General features: G+C 41.4%; 1 protein-coding gene across 4 annotated transcripts in view; it reads right to left on the reverse strand.

The window, feature by feature from the left end:
• The window catches only part of dclk2a (doublecortin-like kinase 2a), a 43384-nt gene extending 32291 nt beyond the window's left edge, over window positions 1-11093 (reverse strand). For 2 of the 4 annotated variants that reach the window (XM_074686484.1, XM_074686475.1), the window contains exons 1-2: window positions 10222-11091; window positions 5955-6292 (exon numbers count right to left, since the gene is read on the reverse strand). In XM_074686484.1, coding sequence (XP_074542585.1) covers window positions 5955-6292; window positions 10222-10627 — 744 coding nt within the window. In that variant the 5' untranslated portion in view covers window positions 10628-11091. Of the gene's footprint in view, window positions 1-5954; window positions 6293-10221 lie in introns of all 4 variants that reach the window. The other 2 variants (XM_074686493.1, XM_074686501.1) reach the window with 2 other exon arrangements.
• Between the last annotated feature and the right edge of the window lie 203 nt (window positions 11094-11296).

Below are 11296 nucleotides of genomic sequence, written 5' to 3' on the forward strand. Positions count from 1 at the left end.
GTTAAACTGAGCTGAACTGAAAATCAAATAATGAAAATTCAGCCAGACTTCTTCATTGACTCATGTAGCTTTTGAAAAGTTTACCTTTCTTTTCAACACTAAAATGTGTCATGAATTACCTTTCAGTTGTTAAAGGACTGCTACAAACGCACACAGATGCAGAAAAGAGCAGCACTAAATGTTTTTCTCCTTTTTTCCCATTATCCATTTACAGGACTTCAGCTAGTTTCTGCATGGTTTTTGTTGAGAGGAGTTTGTTTGGATTATTCCCAACTCGCCTGCCTGCTGCCTCCCCCCACAGCATGGCTTCGATTCCTTTTTGTGCCCTAAAAACGGCTGCACTACAGAGACCTGCAAGTGACCTTCAGGTTTTGCTATGCGCAGTAAAAACTTGCAGAAGCTCTAAAGCATGACCATTGGTTTAGTACCTAAAAGAAAAAGCATTAACTTTCTTTAAAAAAATGTAAGATTTTCTAAATCCACAATGACTGTGCCTTCAGTTCATTATGTGGGGCACAGCACATCCATGTAACTGCTCCAAAGCTGTAAACAAAACATTATGTCTGAGCAAACTGTCCAATTATCAGTGCCGAGTCTCATTTCCCCTCTCATTCCTCTGCCTGCTGTGTGCGCTGTAAAGGTCTTTGGAGATTACTGCACAATATTCCTACAGTATCTTACAGTCTGAATGGTCCGGGTCTGTTTCCAGCCCCTGGTTAATGGGCATGATAACTGTCATTCTGATAACATCACTGAGTGCAAAGGATTGTGAAAGGCAAATGTGCTTCAGGGTTTTCTGACAAGAGAAGAACGTTTAGCTTCTACAAACTGTTTGCCTTCATCTTCATGTTTTGCATAGTGTTCCTCTCTTATGTTATTTTGCATTCAATTGCAAAAGCAGTTGTTAGCTTTCCTATACAGTGTAAGTTGTTAGGAGGGGGTACACAGAGAGGTACAGGAAACTAGGGATGCACCAATATGGAAATTTTGGCCGATACTGATATCCGATATTAATATTGCTGTTATGGCAAATATCCGATATTTACGATATCAATATTGGTTAAAAAAAATCTGACATGATGTGTCGAGGTAGTTCAGAGAGAAAGAGTGGCGCAATCATAAGAAAAGACGACCATTGAGAGCCATTGTTTTTTGGGTCAAAAAACAGGAAGAGAGACATAAAAGAAGAGGGTCCACTCTTTTTAGGTAGTTTTGGTGTTTACATAACCATAAAAAAACAATATCATTTGGGTCTTGAAAGATTGTTCAAAATGCTCTGAAAATGGCCAGCAGCTACTGAGTAAATATCTGTCCTCTTTAACACATTGGCCGATGTCAATATGTTAAAGGTCCCATATTATCCAAAAATCACTTTATTAAGTCTTTTAGTAAAATTTGTGGGTCTTTGGCTTTCCTCCCAGCCCACAAAATGTGATATTTAATGACAAATTGTGTACTTAGTAGTGCTTGTGAATGTAAAATCCTGACCTAAAACAAGCTGTTTTAGGGGATTTGCCGACGTCAGGGATTCCCTTTTTTGACCAATCAGGAGCAAGTCTGACCCGATTGGTCCACCGGAGCAGATACCACGAACCCCCTCCCTGCCCACTCCTCTCTGCACTGCTGGAGAAATTTCTGTTCAGTAGCGGGGAGGAGAATGCCAAAGTTAAAGAGCCATCACTGCTCTGTTTTTGGCTGTAAACAGCCACATAGTTCCATGCACAATCTTCCCATCTCGGAAGAAGACAAGTCTAAGTGGCTAGAGTTCATTTATCAAGGAAATGTGCCAGCTTCACTCAGTAAAACTGTGTGTGTGTGTGCTAGTCACTTCACGGCTGACTGCTTTTCCAACTTTGGACAGTACAACAGAGGGCTAGTGAATAGACTGGTCCTGAATCCAGGCGCATTACAAACCATCCACCAAAAAACCTGGGACCCTGGAAATGTGAGTATTTTAAATGCTGTGTGCTGTGGAGCAGATGTAAGAGCTTTTCCTCAGTGTCCCCCCTGTCTCTGTATTAGCTTCATGATGCTAACTTTAGCTGCGGTTAGTATGTTGTTTTAGCCTGTAATGTTACGGTAAACAAGCTTCGCTGTTTTCTAAACATTGTGCACTCGGAGCTTGTGGCACCACTCTCAATGACGCAGAAGAGCAGGGCGGTATCAGCGGTGGCTCATTTACATATGAAGGTCACGCCCACTAAAACAGACCGTTCTGAACAGAGGGGCTATGAGAGCCTGGAAACAATGCTGCTGTGCTTGATTTATTGGCTTTTTTGGACCAAAACTTGTTACCACCATTTAATGAAGACATCAATGATCCATATTAAACTGCAGAAAAGGAGCATAATATGGGACCTTTAAAAAAATTACCAACATTTGGTCGATACCGATATTGATACCGATATATTGTTCATCCTTACAGGAAACAAACGCTGGATAACTTGACTGGGGGCTGGTGAAAAAAAGTGACATTTCAACATTTCTTGCTCTGTGGTCTTTTTCTTTCTGTCATTTCCTTTCACTTATTCAACTTCTCAAAGCTCTCTGAAGCTTACTATTTCTTCATTTTACACATTTGACCTTGTGTGTTTACAAAATAAACACAATTTGAACTTCTCTCCTCCCCACAGTTCAATACTTCTTGTCTCTGTTTATAGTGTCCCTAAATCTTCTCTGAATGATTTCTACATAAATAAGACGACTTAGCGAGTACTGGACTGCAAAGTGTTCCCAAACTAATGAATGCATCGATAAAACAATAAAAAACAGGGAGATCTTATTTTCCGCCTGCCCAGTCAGCTTTGAGATGTAAAACAGGGCTTTCTCTGAAAAGTGGCAGCTGATTCTGCTGGCCCTGATAACCAACAGCTACAATTAACATTCAGTTTGAAGAGCAGCTTTGGTTGGAGAAGTGAGAGTGGACAGAGACGTATTTTGTGCACACGCTGGGTCACACATGCACGTCCTTGACCACACACACACACCTGACAGCTGCACTTTAACCCTCCCTTTCAGCTTGTAGGTCTAATTATCCGGTGGTGGCCCTCGCTTGGGAGGGGCTCTGGGTGCGTGTGTGACATTGTTTCTGCGTGCGAGTGTGTGCATCAGCAGGAGGGGGCTGACGCGCCTGCAGACTGGGTGGCTGGGACCTGTGATTTGATTTTGAAGGAGCAGATGGCAGGGTGCTGCTGGAAGGCATTTGGGATTGGGTGTGTGTGTGTGTGTGTGTGTGTGTGTGTGTGTGTGTGTGTGTGTGTGTGTGTGTGTGTGTGTGTGTGTGTGTGTGTGTGTGTGTGTGTGTATTTATGTGTATGTGTGTGTGTGTGTGTGTGTGTGTGTGTGTGTGTGTGTGTGTGTGTGTGTGTGTGTGTGTGTGTGTGTGTGTTTGTATTTATGGGGGGCGTGACTGAGTGAGGGGCCTTAACTTAAACATAAAGCTTAAAAACAATCTATATTTCTTGGTTTCAACCAGTGTGTTTTATGTGATGCTTGTGTGATGAAATAAAAACATATTTGACATAATCAAAGCAAAATACCACTGACCGCCTGAATGACACATCAGAGGTCAAAACTTGCTTTGTTGATAAAAGACATACATTACTTTCAAAGTTTTTAAAATAGATGATTTGTTGACCCAAATTTATGCAGTTTATGTTTCTAAAACTTTCAAGATCATTTTCAAACAAACAAAAAATCAGTCAGGGAAATTTTCAGATAAACTTGGAGATGTAGTGTTATCTCACAGGCCATGAAAAGTCCCTTTTTTAAAAGAATTTTACAAGATAGCCACAATGATAGAAGATAAATTTAATAATCAAGCTACGGTTCTACTCTGGGCGTAAGAAAAGGCTTATCAGTCTAGAGAGTCCACGACTGAGGGCTCCAAACAAGTCAAGCTGTCAGATTATGGAGACATGTTTGGTCTGGGAGTGTTACCAGACAGCAGGGCAGGGTGTTTGTTCAGAGGGGGGCCAGACGACTGGAGAGAGTGACAAGATTAGAGCTAATGCTTTTCTGTTTGGTTCTGAATGTTTTCTGTGTTTAGAAATTAGGATTATGTTGTAACATATGTCATATGCAGTTCTACAAGTGTAGAAAATCCTACATCCTATGCTGTCTTCTATGTATCTGTTTAGACTGTACAAAAAGAAACTGTTTACAGTCAACGTTGCTGCACTTTTTTGTGTTGGACCCTGTCTTGGCTATACTCTAAATGTATTACACTCTAGACAGCAAAGGTTAAACATGCATCATCATGTGTTCTCTTTATTTGATCGATATGAAAGGGTCATGTCTTTTCTGTTTGCTGACAACGTTATTTCAGCCAACACCTACCACTTACAAACAACCTTTAATAATCAAAAGGAAAGCTTAGTTATTAGCAGAAAGAGTGCTCCTGCACAATACAGGTGTCACAGAAAGGGTGTTGGGGTCGAATTTTAGAGGTGATCATTTTTCTCATGAGTCACTTTAAAGGAATGTCAGGTCTAGAAAGCCTCCTGTCTGCTCACAGGAAGCAAACATCAGCTGGTTTGTGTGGCAAGACACATTATTCTCAGTTCACATGTGTGGAGGTCTTCACTAGAGGTCCTAGTCCGATATTGATATCGGTCTGATATCAGCAAAAAAACAAGTATCAGTATCGTATCGGAATGTATCTGAAGTCTCCGATATAAGCAGTTTCTGTTACCCATTGGTTAATAATAAATGGGTCAATTTTTCCTCATACCTACTGTTGCTGACTACTGTTCTTTGTTTGAATAATATCACTTAATCAAGCCTTTTCTAACATGACAGACATACTACAAAATAAGTAATAAAAGTATACTTGTTTAATGCTGATATTGTATCGGATTAATATCGGTATCGGCCAATACTCAATGCTGCAGTATCTGTATCGTATCGGAAGTGAAAATGTAATATCAGGACATCCCTAGTCTTCACTATGCAACCATAGAGCTCTGACATTTGTTGACATCATAATCACAAACTTTTGCTGCTGCACAAACAGCAAACAGTTAAATCAATCATGACAGCCACTGTCTAAAACAAGATTTATAGAGTGGAAGATATGGTCATTGAGATCAGAGGCTAAAATATAGTTTGTGACTTTTCTGCACTTACATACACTTTGTCCTCTTTTTCCTGATCTGAGCAAAAGATCAAAATTTAAGAAGCTGTGAAATTCTTAGCCTGAAAAAGTCAAGTTATGATTGAAGACTACAGATGATGACGATTATACATTCAAAAGTTTAAGTAACAAAAAGTATTATTGAAATAGCCCTGATTTTAAGTTACCCAAAACTTTTTGATCAACTTTATATTTTTTGTAATTACTCTTATAGATGTACTTCTTTGATTTGCAGATAATCCAGAATAATATAATTCATGGTAATCATTGTTGAGAATTCTCCCAGATGAGCCAGTGTCATATAAATCTCTTTGATTAGGTGCACCATGTGTTCAAGCTCACCTCATCTGATAACACCAGGGACTCTCAATGAGATTTTTAGATGGGAGCATTAATAAATGTGTCCCAGATGGATAGGATTTGAGTTACACTGGTCTTTATGGGGTGGAAAAGGTGGAGAGGAAGCCACACTGATAAATATGGCACAATGCCTGAACTTTAAAATGTATTCATTAGTGCCTTGTTGGAATAATCGTGGCGTGTGATTATGTATGAGTGATTAAACAGGCTGTAATTACCTAGACTGCTGACACAGCTGACGCCTATAAATTGCTGCAGTTTTGGAGATAAAACCTTTGGCTTAAAGCTCAGCACAGCAGTTCCAACTGGTTTTTATATTCCCATAATGCAATCTCACTTAGAATAACTCCAGTTTAGTGATTTTAGGTGATGAATTTGTGGACTTTGGCAAGAAAACTTTGGTTTACTGATGGAGCACAGACAAGCTAGGTGATTTTATGATGCATTATAGCAGACTCACTTGTTTTCCCTCCAAAGTGTACAGTCTCCTCACAGCTCCAGAGTCTAGCTTGATCGCATCTGTGATGTCAGTGAGCACCTGCTCAAAGGAGTGTGCCGTCTTCTTGTTGAGAAGTATTCGGACTGCCTTTCGTGGTTTGACTCCGCTGCGGATGACAGTGACGAGTTTGGGTTTGATGTAGTCCTTGGACTCACGCTGCAGCTCGTTCTTCAGCGGGAAAAGAGAGGAGAGGGAACGGGAAGTGCCAGTCCTGCTGCCCACTGCCCAGTTTGGATTAACATTCTTGGTGTACTCCATGCGTCTGTAGGGTTCATTTGATGCACACACATAACTCTCACCTGTAGAAGGAAGCAAAAGGGAGAAGTGACTGTGATGGCGTCACATGATGAGATTAAAAGGCTGTGCATTTCCTGTAAAATGAGGTTAGCTTAAAGTCACTGGCTGCAAGCATTAGCTGTTGCCAATAAGTAATCAGCAGGCTTGTAAACCTTTGTGATTACCTGATGTTCACCATAAATTATCTATTTTTAAAAAAAGGGGCTTGCAGGGTTTTCAGATAACCTAAATTTATTAAACTGATCAAGTGAAGCATAGAAGTTCAACATTGTGCCAAGAGTCTGCACTTCTTGTCGTAAGTGTGACATCGTTATAGAATGGCCAAAGCCTGAATATGAAGACTACACATCACATGTGATTCACATAAACCTCCCTCATGACATGTACCATTGAATGCCACGTTTACATACCAGACAACAAAGAGTTAACGTTCCTCAGCTGAGACAAAAAGTCACATTGAGAGGCAGGGTCAGTGTTACACTGTCCTCTCTCCCTTTTCAGCAGTAGAACTGCTGCATTGGCCGTCCTCCAAAGCAAAGCGTTTTGTTTTATCTGCCAGCATTCCTTTTCGAACGGTTAACACGCAAATGGTTCCCCTCAAGAATGAAAGTCATGTGACAAGTGCTTGGGCTTGGCCGGTAAAAGGAAACCATGGCAAGAATGTCTGGGGATTGTTTTGAAGGCCGGGTGTTGGATGAGAAATTCAGAAGAGAGAAAGCGACCAATACTTTTGTTTCATGCAACATTCGTCACAGCACTATTCAAGTTTCCAGGAACACATGACACCTCATAAAACACATTAGCTCCATGAGCAAAAACTCCTTCTCAGCAGATCTCCCTCATCTCTTCATGAAGATATTTAGAGGGCAGGAGGACAAAGATCTTTCTTTTTACCTCACGTGTGTGAAAACACAATCAAAGCTGCAGAGTAAGAAGGCCATATGAGACAGCACATCCCATGGTAGATGATCTTATTATGCTTGCAATTAACCAAAGGCTAATTAAAAGGCTGGGCCACAGCTGGGGGGGACTGAGACATGCCTAAAAACTAAAACAAAATATAACTGGGACTGTCATGTGGCGGGACAGCGGTAGCGTACTTCAAATGCCCTCAGATGGTGACTGGTGACTGGTGACAAATCCATTCCCCAAGGTACGGGGATCTCAGGTGCAACATCCATCTGTGATGCAGAAGAGACCTCGTCACCCGCTGTGCTCATGTGGACGACAGATGAGGTCAACAATAACAGGGCCGTCTAACCAGTCCAGCTACATACAAGAGTGTTAATATCAGGGCAGAAGAAAACAAAACAAACAAAGTATCAGGGTAAAAAGAAACGTGATTAGCTTCATCTGCTGGTAAGTAAAAATCTTCTCAAATTTTGTCATTTCTCACACCTTATTTTTGAGATCACACAGTGATATAACAAATGATGCTAGTTCTACCTTCAGAGACACAAAGGATTGCAACCAAACTTTCCATCAAGAATACAATTAGGATGCAGTTGAGTGTTAGCCTGGAGCCATACCCCTTATAACAGAATTAAACATTCAAAGATATTCATGACTGAGGGGTCTCTGAAACTGATCATTTAAATCAAGATAATTTAATCAAAACTTCAACCAAATATTTTGCAAGACTGTGACAGCTTAATAAAACTTCTAACTTTTGTCTGAATCAGATCAGTTAACGTTCTTCTTTAAAGAGAATTCAAGAGCAATGAAATGAAGACACATTGTGTTTTCCCAGAACCCTGAAAACTCTTATACATTTGTAACTAAGCAAACCAACACTTGTTCCATCTTTCTTGAGTTAATCAAGACTTACTACTTGCTTACTGTACGGTACAAAACATTCCTGATGTGTCATTTTAATTAGTTTTATGTGACGGTTGTAATTAACTCCTTGGCTTACACACTTGCCACTAAAACTCCTATTTTAGTATGTGATGTGCTCCCATCGCAAAGTAAACTACACAAAGCTCTTTCTAAACCCGCATTAGTATTTGATACATCCAGTGTTTTTTTTTTACACAAGAACAAAAGTTCAATAGGGACTTTTCCTGTCAGCTCAGCCCAATCAGCTTTGATTTTCAGAGCTTTTTACAAAGATTCCCCAGTAAAAATTTTTTTTAACAAGTTTAATGAATCAGATATTGACACTTTCTTCTACTTTTTGATTAATGGATTTATTTTAAGGGAGAACCAATCCCAATCCCAGCCACATTAAACCAAAGTGGTCTGAATGCTCTAAACATGTTTATAACTGCCCCGTCTACAACTTGGAAACAAAGTAAAGCACTTTTCTCTGATCTATTGTACAAAACAACTCCTGCAACTCACACCTGCTACCAGCATGGCTTACATGATTCCCCCCCTGACATGGAAAATCTGTATGATTTAACTGGTAATCTCAGAAATCCCATCTGGCCATATGAGGCACACATGTGAGAGGTGCTTATTGGGTTTCCACACAAAAGGGCCTCAGCAGGCCTCAATCAATGAAGACTGACTGCTGAGCTGTGCAGTAATGTTCCCCGGCTCTTTCCATTAGATGGGTGAGTAAACCAGGACAAGACACAAGTGCTTAGCCTATCTGCAAGAACATCTCAAATCTGGTGGTGTTTCAACATCTTTCACAGCACAATTAGATTGTCTGGAAAGCTATCCTTATTCTCTGGACATAACTTATTAATCTAAATTGAATGCTAAGGCTTCTTCTAACTTACTCGTGGTGCCCTACCTGTGCAGTCCAGAGGTGCAGCTGCAGTGCTCTGTAATAGATTCAGTGCATCAAAACAAGTTTAGCACAACTTGCAACAGAGGATGCTACAGAATTCAGATCAGGCTCTGGCCTCAATCTTCAGCAGTCACTCAGGGGAGAGGGGCAGAGGAAATGAGTGTAGCATTTCTAAAGTTTTATAAGGATGTGGGATGAAAATAAAGCATCCCAGGAGAATCATGACTGCAAGTAGAAGTCAGTGGATCCTAAGTTTGCGTGGCAGAGGAGTGACCCCTCATCTTAAAAGAAGGTCACAGTAGTCAGTTAGAGCATCACCATACAGCTCATGCTTGCAGATGTAGCTTCCCAATCCATAAATGTAGCTTCATTGTATTAGTTTCTGTACCATAACGACATTTCCTGTGTTAAACCCCATTATCCCCCTCTTTAGTGCAAGTAATGCAACGATTGTGGAAGGGGGTTGGAAACTCCCATCTTTCAAGCCCCAAGGGTGAGACCATTTGAAAGAGACTTTTAACAGCCAATCGACCCTTCAACAACAGACACATTCATCACAAGCTCATTCCCACGCAGGACTGCACTTAAAGGTACACAAGGTACTTTTAAGCCCACACAAACTCAGCTTACTAATACATGCTGCTCAAGAGGGGAGCGAGTGAAAATGGAGTAAAATCAATGCATCCTAACGACCATTAGAAGAAGTATGCAAAGAGCAAAAGCTGCACTGAGGAGGGGTCTGCATGCATGGGACTGGGTCAGACATGTCAGAACAGTTATGTCAGTGATGCAGATTCAGTAAATGATGGCAAATGATGCTCTGCATGGCGTCAATGATGTGCTTTGGGGGAAATGTGGTAGATCTTAAAAAGAAGCAGCCGTCTTTTTCTGGCAGAGTGAACTTTTCTGATTGCCATCATGGTAACCAAACAAAGGAGACGGTATCAGGAGCTGTTAGCTGTGAGTCATAACAATATGAAACTGCTTTGAGTGACCTTTTCAGCTTCTGCCTTTGGCTATGGTACTGTAACTCTGCATGAGGTATTTAAAGTCAGAGCAAAACCTAGTTTTTATCAAATCAATGCATGACTGGATCAATGCACATCATCTATCACCAATATAAACAAGTATTGACCCACTTAGTGATTTGTGGTCATGTTAAATGGTTGTTACATCCATCATAACCCTTACCCTCTACTAATTCATCCAGACTGGTGATCCTCCTGCCTCCCTCCACTGTGTACAACACCCGGACTCCTTGAGGAAGGTTCACATTGTCTGACAGGGACCTTGTGAGCTCCATGAGTAGAGCATCCAGTGACCTAAACCGGTCGTTTGACACTGCATACACCAGACCTTTAAAGTATTTGTCCCCATTGCGATAAAAGCGCACTTTCCTGGCCTTTTTCTCGGAGGTGAGGGACTGCAGAGTGCGTGTGCGGTAGAAACTACAGTGCGCACTGTGCGCAGGGCTGGGGACCAGACCGTTGCCTCTGCTGCCAGAGTGGGACCCGGAGCCAGAGTTGGTCCTCGGTGTCCGTTGCGGCTTCTCTCGTTCCTCAAAGTGTTCATATTCTACATTTCTGCTTAGCGACATGATTGTCTCTTTTTATGTTTCAGAAAAAAATCCTGAACGTAAAACACAACTTTTATCGGGAAAGTGCTCAGAGATAAGTGTGTGCTGACCGCAGGAAGTAGGATAACACGTGTGAGTCTCCAGACTCCACTTTCAGTCCACTGTTCAGACGTCTTACTGTACCGGCAGGTCAAAACAAGCTCCCAGAATAAAGACCAGATCGTGAACTTATCTTGAAGTCCTGACAGATCCTCTGAATTGATTCGTCCACAAAACACACAGAGTAATCCAAACCAAGAACTCTGGATTATCCGGTGGCAAATGTGTCGAATGAAGAGCAGCGATGTTTGGCAGACATTGCAGTAGACCTGCCCGTTGCTTTGAACAAAACAACAAATTTGACAAAACTTCAGCGTAACGAAAAACTGTCTCGCAAACCTCCTCCTTCTCCACCTCACATCCTCTCTCTGACTGGTCGGCAGTACAAGCTGTCAAATCGATGGATAAGGAGAGAGGGGAAGCCTTCCCGCCTCAGGGTCCTAATGCTCTCCATTGTTCTCTCCTGCTCCCTGTCGCTAATATATTCACTGTCTGCTGACAATGACGTCGCATCCATCCTCAATGACCTGAAATGAATCCAAACTGTAAGAATAGAAGAAAGCTGTCCCTAAATTTGGTAGGGCTATATAC

The sequence above is a fragment of the Halichoeres trimaculatus genome, unplaced genomic scaffold (assembly GCF_033239565.1).
Source record: "Halichoeres trimaculatus isolate MK-OKI-2021-1 unplaced genomic scaffold, fHalTri1.1 fHalTri1_scaffold_2, whole genome shotgun sequence".
Classification (NCBI taxonomy): domain Eukaryota; kingdom Metazoa; phylum Chordata; class Actinopteri; order Labriformes; family Labridae; genus Halichoeres; species Halichoeres trimaculatus.